The sequence below is a fragment of the Maylandia zebra genome, linkage group LG5, assembly GCF_041146795.1.
Source record: "Maylandia zebra isolate NMK-2024a linkage group LG5, Mzebra_GT3a, whole genome shotgun sequence".
NCBI lineage: Eukaryota > Metazoa > Chordata > Actinopteri > Cichliformes > Cichlidae > Maylandia > Maylandia zebra.
The window spans coordinates 33,193,856-33,209,155 of record NC_135171.1 but is presented as its reverse complement, the minus strand read 5'-3'; the positions used below and the strand labels follow the sequence as shown (position 1 = coordinate 33,209,155).

Sequence of the window (15,300 nt, the reverse complement as noted above, 5' to 3'; positions counted from 1 at the left end):
GATATAAGCACACAGACCCTCTCTCTGTTTCAATTTAAGTTCATCTTACAGGAAAATGTCATCTCACTGGATCACAGATGTTATGTATAAAGCTTTGGGGTCTGAAGATTGAAACCAGTGCAAAAAGTGCTTTAAACCTCTATTCTTTCTAATGGAAACTCTTTGGGTTATGAAAAAGGTATGTCTGAATAGAAATCTACAGAGAAAATCACACTTTTCCACGCTTGTCTATGACCTCAATTTTGTGTATTACTTTAAGGTCTCAACTGGTAGTTTCAGGTGCTATTAAATACAACATCTTGCTGTGCATTAAAATGAAAATGATGATCGCCACTAGAGTCAAAAATAAGGATAAAGAAGGGAATGCTCCACAGCACACAAGTCACGCATGTACTCGCCCTCTGTTTTTGGGTTGCTTTAGCTTCCTCCTCCTGTCCAAATATATGTATGCTGATTACAAATTGGCTGTAGGTGTAGTTGTTCGCATGAATGGTTGACTGTCTTTCCATGTTAGCTCTGTAATGGCCTGACTTTTACCCAATGTCAGACAGGGTTCTGCCCCCATTTGACTGACGGAGGCTAACAAGTTTTATAGCATGGGAATACGAGACTGGATCCAAATCCAGTTCTACTTTGATTTGCTTCTTCAACTCACACCTGTGCTTCAGTAAAAATAAGCTGCACTTTCCATGAAGGATGGCTCATGTAATAGTAAATTAGGTGAGCTATAAGAAGAATGTGCCTCGGGTTTACATTACAGCTGGTGAGCATAGAGGAACAATCCACTGAGAGAAAAGAAAAAGACGTGACTGCACTTCTGAATGAGGAACTCCAAACTGAGCTTGCCAGCTGAAACCCCTCACATAGTTCTAAACCATGGAAAATAAATCAAGTCCAGAACACATGTACAGATGCACTAACACAGCTTGGATAAGCCCCAGTGAGATATTCATTGGCTCTTGTATCCACATTAATTCAATTTTTTACTTAACAAAGACAACAAATCAAAGGATTTTCTTAGTTTCATGAGACAAAGTTGAACAACCTGATTTCTTTAGTATTTTTACATTTTAACTATGATTTTTATTACTATTATTGTTATCATTTCTAGCCAGGCTTTCCTTAAAGTGGGCAGAGTTGAATGACAATAAGGAAACATGAACTACTATCATTTTCACTGGCTCTCACTTTTTTGTTCCTTATTTATGCAGTCCTCTATGAAAGAAGGGATCTTTTGTATCTGCTTGGAGCTTTATGCTAACTCATCTCTTTACAGTGGACCATTATGCAGAAATTTCAATTATATGCAATCCATAGACTCAATGACGCAATCCTGAAACATAATTGTTCCTGCTGAAACAACCCCCTCTGCTGTCTCAAAAAATGCACCGTTAACCCTTAAGTGCAAAAACAGAAGAAACCTTTAACAGTTATATTTCTTAATTCTAATGCCATAGAGTGCTACAGTAGATTATTACTTCCAGTGGCTGGATTATTAAGTGTAAAATTATAGGTCAGCCCCTTTCTTGGCGTTTTTTTTATGAATGAAAGCTTACGCACGCCCTTTATGATTCAACCCTAATAGGCTAACCTAAATAAATAAATGAAGCAGATGTATGGTCCCAGAAAACGCCCCCCCCCCCATCCGCTCTCTCTTTCTCTCTCCCTCCCTCTCTCTCTGTGTGATGGGAACGTGGCTGCAGCGCATTTACAGTCTCCTCCCCTGTGGATCCTCCAAGTATCTCCTCTCCCCTCAACCACCGACCAGAAGCGTGTCAAACAACTTTTCATTCAGCATTAGGCTGATATATGTATATATCTATATTTCAATTTGCTTCGTTTTTGCGCTATTTGATTCGTCATTCTCAATCATGAACGCACAGAGAGCGGATAGTCAGAAACGACTTGCAGATGAGCAGAACCAAGGTGAGAATTTAATTCTACTTTTACATTGAACTGTTGTTTTAGTTTTTGGGAAACTGTTTAGTTGTCTGCATCTAGTCTGCTTTTGATTTTTTTTTTTTCACTAGTGCTTGTAAGTATTTTAAAATGCGCAATTAAGTCCGTTCAACTTAAATATCCAGTTATTAATAAAAAAAATTTGCAACACGATTTAAAGACATTAAACACAATTTCATTGGAATCTTTTGTTAACTGCAGGCTGGTTATATTTCCTAATTGACATGTCAGATAAATATAATGTCCAACTCTATTTAACGTTAATTCTCATAATGCTGTCCATACCATATTAGTCCAATAACCTTGGAGTTGCCGAGTAATACATGAGATTTGGCCACATAATTAACCTTTGAGATGAAGTCATTAGCATCTCTCAGTGCAGAGTGGTAATTATCCCAAACAGTCATCCGCTGATGAGAAAGAGTTTAGTAATATTATTTTGCCACTAAAAGCAATGCTCTCCTGTCCACGAGGGAATCTGCAATCTGTAAAAAATGTATGATTTTTTTCTACCTATGCAGAAATGACAGAAAATGTTCTTTTTCTATAAGTCTGTGGAATTTCAGTTCTTTACTGCTACTGCTATTTAAAATAGAAGCAACAAAGTCTCCTTTAACAAAATGATGCAAATACAAACAAGGATGTGTCATACCTAGTTAACAAGCTTAAAGTTTCCTTTATTTGTTTCGAATGATATGCCACTGACATCATCACACTAATTAGTTTATTCACTGAAAAATCTTGGTTCACACACTCCTTGATGCATCTTAATAAACATCTGTTGTTTGTTTTAGACATAAAGGATGCCAAAAACCGAGAGAGACAGAGAAGATAATAGAATAATAGAAAATGCATGAGCGAAACAGAAACTGCATTAGGTTAATAGTTTTCCCACCCAGAATGAAAAAAATTCTGCTGTTGTCATCTAATTGACTTTAATCTGATGAAGTTTTGATTCAAACTGATGGTCCCTTGAGGTTCTCTGAGGCAAAATGGAAATGTTTGCTTTTTCAGAAATATTATGGACAAAATCACTCAGGAATCCCCCAAAATGGCAACAATAATAACTGCCAAGCTTTTAGGTTAGATAAAATTAGGTCTCATGTTGTGGGAATTTATGCATTTGTCGAGAAGTTATTCATTAAACAAGATGAAGAAATATTAAGCTTACGTTTGACCCCAATAAGCAGCATCAAAGAGCTCTTAAACAGAAAAAAAACCCTCTTCTGATCACGGCACTGTCTGTTTTATCTTCTTATTTTTCTTTTAATAGCAACACCCCAGCACTGAATACCCCAAGAAACCAGCAGAGGATGTTTTGACTCCTTCATTTGTGCCTCCAGCCTTCCTCTCAACAATGGACCTCTTTTTGCAGGGATCCTCTTTAAACTTATCAAAACTGCTCCACAATATCAGCATTCCTGTCAATGCCTCTGGGAATTATACTAACAACCAGTTCACAGAGGTCAACCTCTTTGAAATCCTGGGTCCGAAACGCTCTCCCTTTTTCTTCCAAGTGACCAGTGTTTACCTTCTCATCTTTCTCATTGGCTTGTCTGGAAATCTGCTCACATGTGCAGTGATTGCAAAGCACAAAAAAATGCGTAATCCTACAAACTTTTACCTTGTGAGCCTGGCTGTATCGGATCTTCTCGTGCTTTTGTTTGGGATGCCCTTGGAGATTTATGACCTGTGGCAGAACTATCCATTCCCCTTTGGTGAGGGTGGCTGCTACTTCAAAACATTCCTGTTTGAAACTGTGTGCTTTGCCTCCATCCTTAATGTCACAGCTCTGAGTGTGGAGAGGTACATAGCTGTGGTATATCCACTCAAAACACGATACCTGTCGACTAACCAGCACGCTAAACGGGTCATCACCATTGTGTGGGTGGTTTCGATGATCTGTGCCATCCCCAACACCTCACTGCACGGCATCTTCTACCTGCCAGAGAGAATGGAGGAGTCAGCTATTTGCACTGTGCTGAAACCTTTGTGGATCTATAACCTGGTCATGCAAATCACAACTGTCTGCTTCTATTTTATACCCATGATGGTTATTAGCATGCTGTACTTAGTCATGGGCCTTCATTTGGGGAGAGAAAGGCGCCAGTCCAGTTGGAACCTGGGAAAGAATTGTTGCAGCACTCGAAGGAAGATGAGAGTGGAGAATGGCCGAAGGAGACAGGTCATCAAAATGCTCTGTGAGTTTTTTTTCTCTCTCTTCAAAAGGCAAGCATTGCTCTGTCATGCTGCTCTGACTTGAAAGCATATCTCCTCTAATCTGTATTGTCACTGCCAAGGCATGATCCCATAGACAAAACATGACGAAAACAGAGAGTAAATAATGACACAGGATTATCAGCAGTTTGGATGGATCATTAAGATTCGGAAGGGCTTCCTTTTGAGTCGCATCTCCTAATTCTGCAACTTGACAAGATTACACGTTAGTGTAAGACCCTTTTGCTGTAGCTATTTGTTTTTTTACATTGAGGAATTTCCCATTACATCCATCTAAAGATTCTCACACTACGAATGGCAAAAATAATAACTGGCAAAAAATAGCATTAGGAGTCAATCTGAAAACCTATTTTCTGAACCAACTGGCAATTATTGCAAAGAGTAAATTATCAGAATATCCATTATGAACACAATTAGCAGCATGATAGTGGTAATGTCACAGGAAATGTCTGCATTTAAGCTTTTGTCATAGCTCCTCTCAGGAGTTTAGAGTGGATGTTGGTGATGCTATTCTCATTGTATTTGTACAGCCAGTCATAATTTCACAGCATAGAGATTAGTCGTTACTTTTTTTTTATTATGTTTTTATTTAAAAACCTGCAACAAACAAACAATATATCATGAATTTCTAACTGATATTGCAGTCACAAATATCTAATATTTCAAGAAAAGGCCTAAAGGTGAATTTTAAACTGCTTCTTTAGCTAACACACTGGTGATTTATTTAATGAAACGCTGGAAACTAAAATTATACCCTGACCTTTTCTGTACTTTTTGAGATCCGTGCTGATATTTGAGAGTTAAATAAAAGCATATAACCAAGTTTATAGCCATCATAACAACAAAAAAACATCTAACTGCCCCCAGCTGCATACAAAATACCAGCAACACTTAAAAATAAAGACATTTCCTTATTATTATCTTTGCATCTGTAGAGCTGCATATTGCAAGAAGATATTTACCTCATATGTAGCACATTCCGTCTGAGAGTTATTTTTCCCAGAGCTCTAAAAGCCAAATAAATTGTAGTAAAATTGTGGAGTTTTCTTCAAAACTACTAAAAGTTGTGTTTACGTTCAATGTTACTCTCCAAGGTGTGAAATGTAAATTCATGAGGCTTAATGGAAGTGCTGAACGCATGGCTTTTTCTTCTAAAACATAACAGCTTCCTCTGCCTTTGTAGGCTCCGTGCAACACATCTCTCTGTGCAGTTATGTTCTGTGCAACTGCATGAGAGATACAGAAAACAGGTGCAAAAACAAATAAATCCATAGCACTACTAGATGTCTAAAACATCACAGGGGACCTTTAAATTATGTTTTTCTTAAAAGAATCCCAACTGAAGATCTTTTAGAAATGTTGTTTAAATTCACAAGAGGTTTGGGGGATGCTTTCTGGTTCCACTGCAGGTGGATTCCTTTATCAGGAATGTCATCTGTTCTGGAGAATGGGTGATAAAATTTAAATTAAAAATAATAATATGAAATGTATGGACAAAAAGATTGTGATTGTTTTGATTTGCACAGTTGATCAGACTGCTTCTGTCATCATCCTCCTTATCTTGTTCTTCTAGTCAAATAGTAATTGATAGTAAAATAACATTGGTTTTGTTTTTAACGTGTGTTTCCCATGTAAAGTAGCTGCAACACAATGACTTTCAGGAAAAATGACATGCATATTTTAGTTTTTAAAAAGGTTTAACATTTGCATCTATGAGCAGCTAACTCGATAAAAGCTCTTTAATTGATTTCCACTCACTATCAACAACTAAAAGCGCAGCAAGCTGAAAGCTACTTATTGGTCATCAAGCTGTAGTTTCATACTGAACATCTTCACACATATACCCTGTGTTCTTGACAACAATTCCTGTTGTCAATTCATGCTGTTCAGCCAAACTTTGTTACCAAAGTTTCTCTTATATTACAGTAAAGATAAAGTTTCTAAACACATCAAACACATCAGCCGTGACTTAGTAAAACACACACGTAACAATTATACAAAAAGTCTGTGAAGGTTCTCAGTCCTTCAGGTCATCGTAGTCAAAGGAGCTTGCAAAGAAAAGCGTCTGGACTTCTTTAAGATTATGCAAAAAATTCAGAGAAAAATATGGCCCAAGTATTTCACCCAAGATAAATATATCTTTAATGAAGAGCTGGAACAAGATGATATAGAATATAAATATGATTCTTTGAAAAACTGTAAAATACAGCATTTTGTCCTAACCATGAAGCTTTAGACAAATGAAAAAGTTAAAATGCACTATGCGAATCACTGTAGTCTGGGAAAGAAAGAACAAAACCAAGTGCTAAATGCCATATTTATAAATGTAAATATCTTGGCAGTGTGTTGAGTGCCCCCAAGCAAAGCTTGATGCCATATGCCCACGATCATAAAAAGCCAAACACTGCCTGTGCCTGCTGGATCTCCTGCAGGGAGAGCCCCTGAGAGCATTATGCCTAGATTATTTGGCGAGGAATGTATTTGTGCTCCATCATCAAAAAAAATGCTGAACATTGTTTGTTGCACAGAATGAAGCATTTAAATTTGGCCAAGAACAGTCGTTAAACCCTAAAATTGATAAGACTTATAATACCTGTTTGAATTGGTTTCTAGTCTTATCTGTAAGCTAAGAGAGTCTACAATCTATGTCTTTGATATATTGTGGTTGCTGAAGTGCAGCATTTGCTAAACAAGAACTTCAGTCAAAGGATAATGATATGCTGAATTTCCATTTTTAAGAATCTCTTGACTCATTTGCCTTAAGGGCATCAATAAGCAATCTAACTTAACTCTAAATTACTTCACAATTACCACAAAGGTCATGAATACAGCTGTTTATCCGTCCTTCTTACGACCTCATTCTCATTCCTGGAGCATTAAACGCTGTCATTTTTTCAAAGCTGTTGACACAAGCTGTCTTTTGTCATTTATGGATGTTTAAAACGAACATGGTAAGAAAATATGAGCATATAGGTCCAATGCATAAGCATAGTAAGACTGATGTGGTCAGAAAGGAACATTTTAACATCAAAACATAATATGTTCCTAAACCTTATTTTCACAGTGCGGCCATTTAGCTCACAAACCAGACCAAACAGGAGCCTACAAGCTGACAAATTCATATAATGTCAGCAGCAATGACAGAATAACAGTAATTTAAACCCTTGGGCAAGAACATGCTATTCTTTCAAGTTTTGCTAATGCAATGTGTGCAATGGCATGACACTGACTGAACACACCAGAATACCTAACTCTAGTCCATCCATATACAGCTGTTTTAAATGAAAATGAGAAGAAGAAAATCTCCACAAACCTGTGTACTCCTTATAGAAACGTTTGTCTCAGTTTGTTTAAACAGGTTTTCAAATAAAGTTGAGGAGATAAATCATTTTATGGCTGGATCGCTAACAATTGATAAGAACTCATAAACCGCAGAGTGGATTTTTATAAAGGACCACAAGCCAACAAGTTTAATTTTAACATTCAAATCTGTTCTGCAAAAATAAATGTATTCATCATCTTTCTCTCCAGCAATCGTGGTGGCAGTGTTTGGAGTCTGCTGGGCACCCTTTCACATCGAGCGTCTTCTGTGGAGCTCTATCAGCCAGTGGACCGACTTGATGCACAACATTTATCAATATGTCCACATCCTGTCGGGCGTCTTCTTCTACCTCAGCTCTGCAGTCAACCCTATCATCTACAGCCTGCTCTCCACGCGGTTCAGAGAGTGTTTTCGAGAACTTGTTTGTTCCCAGGGGGAGGACAATAACTCTGTCAGAGACTCCCCTCCTTTTCCTAAAATTTTGCTGGATCCCTCCGTTGCAAGTTCAAGGGGTCAGGCCGAGGGGAAGGACTCTAATGCTTTCATCCCTTTGCTGTCCCCTAATATGACACTGAGTATGGACACTGAAATCCTCACATGTGCTTGTACAGACACAACGTGCAAGACCTCTGTATTCTGACATTTTATTTGAACAAGCTAGAAAGCAGCTGGTGCAGAAATATTGTAAACTGACAGGTTAACATTTTGGATCTTAGGTTTATTTGTTTCCAGAATTTGCTGACATGATGCTGTATGATGAATACTGCCAGAAGAAAATGAGCTTATCTTAGAACGGAGACTTGAAACAAATGAGGACAAGTAGTCTGTGTCATAATGTAATGAAACTGTCTCATCTGCTTGTCTCTGACCCTTTTATTAACATTGGCTCATCTCAAAAGTAAAAAAAGGTTCTAGTTGATGAGCCATGTAAATCCAAAAGTTGCTTTCATGTTGTATTTTAGTGCAAAGAGAGATCATTTGGAAGAAAATAACAAAATCTACTGCAAAATCATGACACTGGAAATGTATGAATTTTTGGCAGTTAGGCTGATGAGACTATGGAGCATGATGTTATTGGGGACTGGGACTGGACCCCCTGATGTTTAGTGATGGTGGAGGAAAAATATGGTTGACAGGATAGGAGGTTGAATGTGAAAGAAACCCCCCTTTTTTTAAATATCAAGATACCGTTAAAAATACATTGTAAAGGTAAAGGGCATATATTTGTTTTTTAAATCTTTGAGAGCCAAGCTAACCGTCCCCCTATATTTACAGTCTTTAGTTGCTTAGCTTTCCTGTAGCTCCAGTATCATATTTAGCAGTAGTATTATGGATATTCTCATATAATCCTAGCAAAGGATGTGGATAAGCATAATTTCCAGTATGTTTTGCTATTTTCTTAAACTTATCACATGTCACTAAAAAGCTTGGATGTAAAATGATTATTTATCCTTTGTTTGAAGCTTTGAATCATATTTGACAACAGTGCCTGCACATTTTACCTGCTGTCTTATTTTTTAACTGCTGTATGCCTTATGTCAGAAAGTGGAAAATCAGATCGATCTGAGCCAAATGATTACATGTTGTAATTGATATGTTGTACCTGAAAATTAACGTGATGCTAATTTGCAAAAAGAAGTAGTATATGTCTCTGTGTTTCAGTGGGACAAAGAATGTGATAATTTATTGTGAGCTGTTGCTAATGTTTTTGGGGTTTTTTCTCTTGTTGCATGGCCAGCCGGTAAGCTGTTGTTCACTGTGATTGCAAAAATGAAAACTGATTATGGCTATTGTGCAATGGCTAATTCAAAAGCAAAATAAATATTAAGCAGTCTATACATAGCTGTCACATGCTTGAACTATGTAAATACTGGAAACACATTATTAGAGTGCTGTCATTTTGATTACGGAACCATGAAACTGAAGAGTTTATTCATCACCGTGATTGCATTATGAAATGTCTTTTTCCACAAGAGTTTATAGACCTAGTGTGGTTTGAATCAAAATAATAAGCTAGGACAGATTGACTGGTTGAATGTATTGTGTCTTTAGAGTCACTAGTAAGTTGTCCTACTGCCCTTGTGTTGCTGGCCTAAATATGTGGTAGTCTTCACCAATCCCACCACATATTACAGGCTGTATACCCACCTCACTTAGCAATAGAATATGTTATTCTTACCTTTTTGCTTATTATTTAGGTATCCTTGAACCAGTTATCTCTTTTAGGCCCATTGGCCTCGCTGTTGGCTTTCCAGCAGGTGGTTTTCTACACTTTTTTGTTATGAATGATTACTGTTGAAGCAGGGGCACTGCATACACGCACACACACACACACACACACACACACACACACACACACACACACACACACACCTCTAAATATACTGACAGCTGTTATTATGGTTGAGAATTTTCAGCATATTGGCCAATCCTTTGAGCAATGGTTGAGAATTGATGCATGGTATAATACGTGTTTTGTTTTTTTGTTTTTTGTTTTAATTTTCCACTACACCGCACGAGTCAAATTATATTTTATGCTTTCCACTATTGATCAGAATAAGCTTTAATCAGTCAGCTGTGACAACATTGAATTGAATAGCAGAATGGCAGTTCTGCAAGCCACAGCAGGATGAAATGGATACAGTAGGGAGATTTGCATTCACATTCGCTCACTTTCACTCATTGGACTGGATGCTTGAACACTAAACAACATTTTCAATACAGATTTTATTTCCATAAAATTCTCAGACATGCTGTCTAATACAAAACAAAATATCGGCCTTTGCATTATACGTTACTTTTGTTCTCTTGAATGTGTTATCTTCTCGCAGCATTCAGAGTGGAGTATTCATATTCATATTGGTGTTAGAGGTCGGTATGAATGAGTCCATTTTCAGGGATTATACAGAAAAGAGTCACACAGGCACCCAGAAGTGTTCCTGTCCTTAATCGCCTCTTATTGTGGAGCAAAAACAATTTGTACCTTAGTGACATGTCGGTGCTTGTTTGTTGCTTTTAACCCAGCAGTTTCAAATCTGTGGCAATATACCTATTTAATAGGTGACATTCCAGTTTGCCATTTAAATGTTCTACTTCTACCTGCCATGAGTAAAGTAACACAAACACATTGTTTTCCAGAGAAAGATGAATATGTATGAGTGACATATTTCATCCAACTTCAATCACAGTTTAAGAGTTGAATATAGAATGAATGTAACTCTTCATGTAAATGGCCACAATAAGAGTTGTTCTCCAGTTCTGTCTGATGAAAACTCAAGAAAAGAAAGACACTACGATGTGAAATTCAAATGAAGCACAGGAAAAAAACACAAGCACTCCCACCACAGTGCGAATTGTTTAGTTCTCAAGTGTAATGAAGGGCCAGCGTGAGAAGGATATTCATATGCATTGTTCAGAAGTGAATTTAATACATTTTCTCTGAAGGACATTATACAGCTGGATGAACATGTCATGCTTATCTGTGCTCTCTGTATATCAAAAGCAATATCATGTCTTTGACCTCTAGAATAATCGCAACATCTCACTTCAGTCTTTTGATATTTTATAATGTCTATTTACATCCCCTTACACATCCCAAGGACACAACGTTTGTCTTTAGGCCACAACACGGTTGCAATTCAGCTGGAGAAGGATGGCCTACGGGGTATTCTGACCACGTTATATGTGTTCAGCCCTGGTGCATCAAAACCTGGAGATAAACCCTGCTTATTAAACACGTAGAAGTTAAATAATTGGCCATCTTGAGCTTCCAGGGACACTGAAGCGGTGCCGACTCGCAAAACACAGGGGTACTCTTTTTCAAACACCACTTTAAACACACGATCAACCAGGTAGTTAAGTTTTATTGTCCTGTACTTCTCTGGTATGAGCTCTTCAATCTGAGGACCAAACTGCTGCATGATAAGGACTCCGTCTGGCCCTACTTTGATCTCATAGAAAGTGATGTTGCTGTAAGTGAAAAATCCAATGTAATGATCAGGGTTTGGAGGAGCAACAAGGACCTTTTTGGCCTCCCTGAAGGCTCTCTCTATGGCTGGGACAATGTGGTTGTAGGCCTTTGTGACCACATCCTGTTTCTGAGATCGGCTGCCTGCCATTAGCACCACTAGGCCAAGCTTCAGTCTGGGAACCAGAGAAAAAGTGGCAGAGTAGCCATCCAAATCCCCATCTTTACGCAACAGTTCATAGCCCATCAGCTCATTCACCTCCCATGGCGTTCCAGTACGGTTAGCAAAATAATCCTTATCGCACCTAAAGAGTGGGGTCAGCATAATCTTCAAAGAGTCTGGCTCCAGCAGCTTGCGATGATACGCACCCAGCAGCATCATGGCAAGCTTGGCCAAATCTGCAGCTGTTGAGAACATCTGACCAGAAGGCCGATACCAGCCGAGGTCATAGAGTGGGGCTGGTTTTCCATTTGAGTACACTCCAACAGCCAATTGGCTCTGCATCCCTGGGGTGAGGTCAAAGCTGGTGTCTTCCATCCCCAGCCGGTCCAGGATGTTCTCTGTGATCCATCGCTGGTAGTCAACTCCGGCCACTCGCTCTGCCATCACATGAGCGAGTAGTGAGAAGGCAAGGTTACTGTAGTGACATCTGCAAGAACAAATATAAAAAGAATGAAGAAGAATACATGATAATTCACGTTTAAATATCACCATACTTGAAATATTCCATGTAATTTAAGTGAGCGCGCTCTTTGGACAGAAAATGCAGGAAGCCTAGCACATAAAAATCCCATTCACTAGCAGAGAACGCAATATAGACTGCTCCCTTGGGGGTGCAGTACAACATCACAGAGACTTTGCAGTATGGAGCTAGCAGGTTAAAGACCGATTTACTCAAATATTAACTCTTGTTTGTTTCATCGGGACAAATATTAAAGAATAAAAATGACACGTTGCTTCCAAATCATATTTGATGGACTATTTCTTAGTTGAGCTCAGGTCCCTGCAGGTTTAATACAAACACAATGTGGTGCTGGAGATATTAAAATATCACTTGAAAACACTTGTTTACTCAAAGGTCAAATATTTTACTAATCAGTGTAATATGTAGAGACAGGTACAGTATGTGGAAAGACCTGAGCTAATTAAACTTGACATTTAATTATACATCCTCCCCAGGTAAAATCTAAGTAGCATCAAGAGGGATTATTGTAATTACAGTTTTTGTCATTACGAAGCAGAATGTAGTTCTAATGTAAGAAATAAGTAACAGAATAATATTTGTACACTGCAGGAACACTTATTTGCTTGGTTAGAATTTCCCCATGAAAACACTGATGTCACCACAATGAAAGAAATCATACTTGGTGCCTGGATCCGCGACGAGGACATCATCTTGTAGAAGATTGATTGCAGATTGAGTTTTTCCTTTCCAAAGCAAATTTGTAGCTCGGAGCCTCCTGGGCAGGCCTGGATTAAACAACAGCAAAACAGTGTTAAATTTAAAAAAATAAATAAAATGAAAAGTAAAATTTGTAAATAAAAAAACAAAAACAAAGGGTGAATTGCATTAGTATACTTTAGCCTTCTCAAACACATATCATCACTTTATATTTCACTCTAATAGTTATTTCATTTACCTTATAACAGCACTTTCTTTGTACGTGATATATTTGACCAGTTGTCTATAAAGGTTTATGATGTTCAGCCACTCTGACTTGTTGACAAATTGTGAGACATGGTTGGATATTTAAAGACCTATTATCCTTCCTTGCAATAGATGAGCGTCTCATATTTTAATTCTTTACACAGACAGAAGCGTTACTTATTGAAAACTTCTTCAGATAAACCGTTTCCTGCTTAGGCATGTTCATTGCAACTCTTATCTGAAGTCTTATCTGAATAAATGTTACAAGTCTAAACAGCACCTGAGGGTTGGATTTTTTTTTTACTGCAAGTAGTGCAAGTGCCTTTAAATGTCTGCTTTACTTATGCATATCAATGAAAGTGAAAAGATCATAGATGTTTAAGATTAAATTAGAAGAACAGTAGGAAGGGATTTTAAATGGCTTTAAATGACAAAATGGTAAATGGTCTGTATTTGTATAGCGCCTTACTAGTCCCTAAGGACCCCAAAGTGCTTTACACATCCACCCATTCACACACACATTCACACACTGGTGATAGCAAGCTACATTGTAACCACAGCCACCCTGGGGCGCACTGACAGAGGCGAGGCTGCCGGACACTGGCGCCACCGGGCCCTCTGACCACCACCAGTAGGCAACGGGTGAAGTGTCTTGCCCAAGGACACAACGATCAAGACTGTCGGAGCCGAGTCTCAAACCGGCAGCCTCCCTATTACAAGGCGAACTCCCAACTCTTGAGCTACGATCGCCTCCGCCATAAAAAGGGAGGTCAAACCAGCTACATTGTTTTTGTCCTTCATTCATTAATTGTTTGTCAGAATATGTCAGAAAATTGGCAACTTTCTAAAGACACCTTCATATTACTGAGGGGTCTGAACCACTCTTCAAAATCCAGACGGACTGAATTTATTGTGCTGTGGAAAAGCACCAAATTCTTCATTGTGACACAGTAATAGTAGGTTTACTGCCACTTGGCTCATCAGTTCATGAATCATTTGCTTCAGCTCAAAATCGATCCATAAAGCATCATTAGTCTCCAGAAATATTATTGCCAAATAAATAAATGGATATTGTCGCAGGAATCAAGCATGTAGCAAGAGCTTTCCTAGAAACCTCTTTCGTCTCTTTGTTCCCTTCTATTGTTCCAGCTTGATTATAAATTCAACCTTGAAGTGGCAACAGCTAATTTTCTTTGCTTTAGCTTTTGATGTTAACTGCAAGCTAATGGCTCTTGGGATTCTTTCTTCCTCTGAAAGGAAATTATCTCAAGAGGTTTTCCATCAAAAACTTGTTTCTTGAGGCACATACTCTCAAAGTTGGTCTCATTTTGTTTTTCTGATATTTTTGATAGGCTGTTGAACAGTGCATTTAGAATGGTTCCCGAGAAGCTTCACTTTCACTGTGCAATTTTGTCTGCCACCAAATCTCCTGGGATAATAAAAGGTCAACTGCACGAACAACACTGGAATAACTGGAAACTGGAAGAGGCGGAAGAGAGATAGAAAAAGAACAGCAGACCTTTGATAAACATTCTCTCAAAGGAGAGGGCGAGACAATATTTCTGCAAGTTGGACCACTGGCAAAATCAGCCTCCTTATTAGGCCGGTATGGAAAACCATACAGTCATGTATATGCTAATCAGGCATAACATTATGACCACTGACAGGCGAAGTGAATAACACTAATTATCTCTTCATCACCTGTTAGTGGGTGGAAGATATTAGGGAGTAAGTGAATATTTTGTCCTAAGAGTTGATGTGTTAGAAGCAGCAAAAATATGTAACTGAAAGGATTGCGAGTGAAATTGTGATGGCTGGTTCCGGGCACCTATAAAACCATCAAAATTGATCCAAGGAAGGAACAGTGGTGAACCAGCGACAGGTTCATGAGGGGCCAAGGTCCATTAACACACATCGGGAACAAAAACTGTCACCTGTTGCCTGATCCAACAGACGAGCTACTTTAGCTTAAATTGCTGAAAAGTTCATGCTAGTTCTAATAGAAAGGTGTGGTATCTAGCTGTGGCTGCTTTGACTAGGATAACGTGCCCCTGCCATGAAGCAAAAATGGTTTAGGAAAGGTTTGAGAAGCACAACAATGAGTTTGAGGTGTTGACTTGGTCTCCAAATTCCCCAGGTGTCAGTCCAATGGAGCATCTGTACGA

The 15,300-nt window shown here is 38.4% G+C and overlaps 2 protein-coding genes across 6 annotated transcripts in view; one reads left to right on the top strand and one right to left on the bottom strand.

Moving 5' to 3' along the window:
• The first annotated feature begins 1,790 nt into the window (after positions 1 to 1,790).
• On the top strand, positions 1,791 to 9,351 carry nmur3 (neuromedin U receptor 3). The gene is made up of 3 exons (XM_004547453.3): positions 1,791 to 1,926; positions 3,233 to 4,160; positions 7,729 to 9,351. Exons 1-3 carry the CDS (start codon positions 1,912 to 1,914, stop codon positions 8,157 to 8,159), a joined length of 1,374 nt encoding a protein of 457 aa, XP_004547510.3. The 5' UTR covers positions 1,791 to 1,911; the 3' UTR covers positions 8,160 to 9,351.
• An 876-nt stretch (positions 9,352 to 10,227) lies between these two features.
• lactbl1b (lactamase, beta-like 1b) overlaps positions 10,228 to 15,300 on the bottom strand; it is a 38,374-nt gene continuing 33,301 nt past the window's right edge. For all 5 annotated transcript variants that reach the window (XM_012918093.3, XM_076884238.1, XM_012918092.3 and 2 more), the window contains 2 exons: positions 12,852 to 12,957; positions 10,228 to 12,136 (listed from right to left, as the gene is read on the bottom strand). In XM_012918093.3, coding sequence (XP_012773547.3) covers positions 11,158 to 12,136; positions 12,852 to 12,957 — 1,085 coding nt within the window. In that variant the 3' untranslated portion in view covers positions 10,228 to 11,157. The remainder of the gene's footprint in view (positions 12,137 to 12,851; positions 12,958 to 15,300) is intronic.

Coding starts and splice junctions, on each gene's coding strand:
- nmur3 (XM_004547453.3), top strand. Junction 4,161..7,728: donor ACAGGTCATCAAAATGCTCT/GTGAGTTTTTTT, acceptor CTTTCTCTCCAG/CAATCGTGGTGGCAGTGTTT.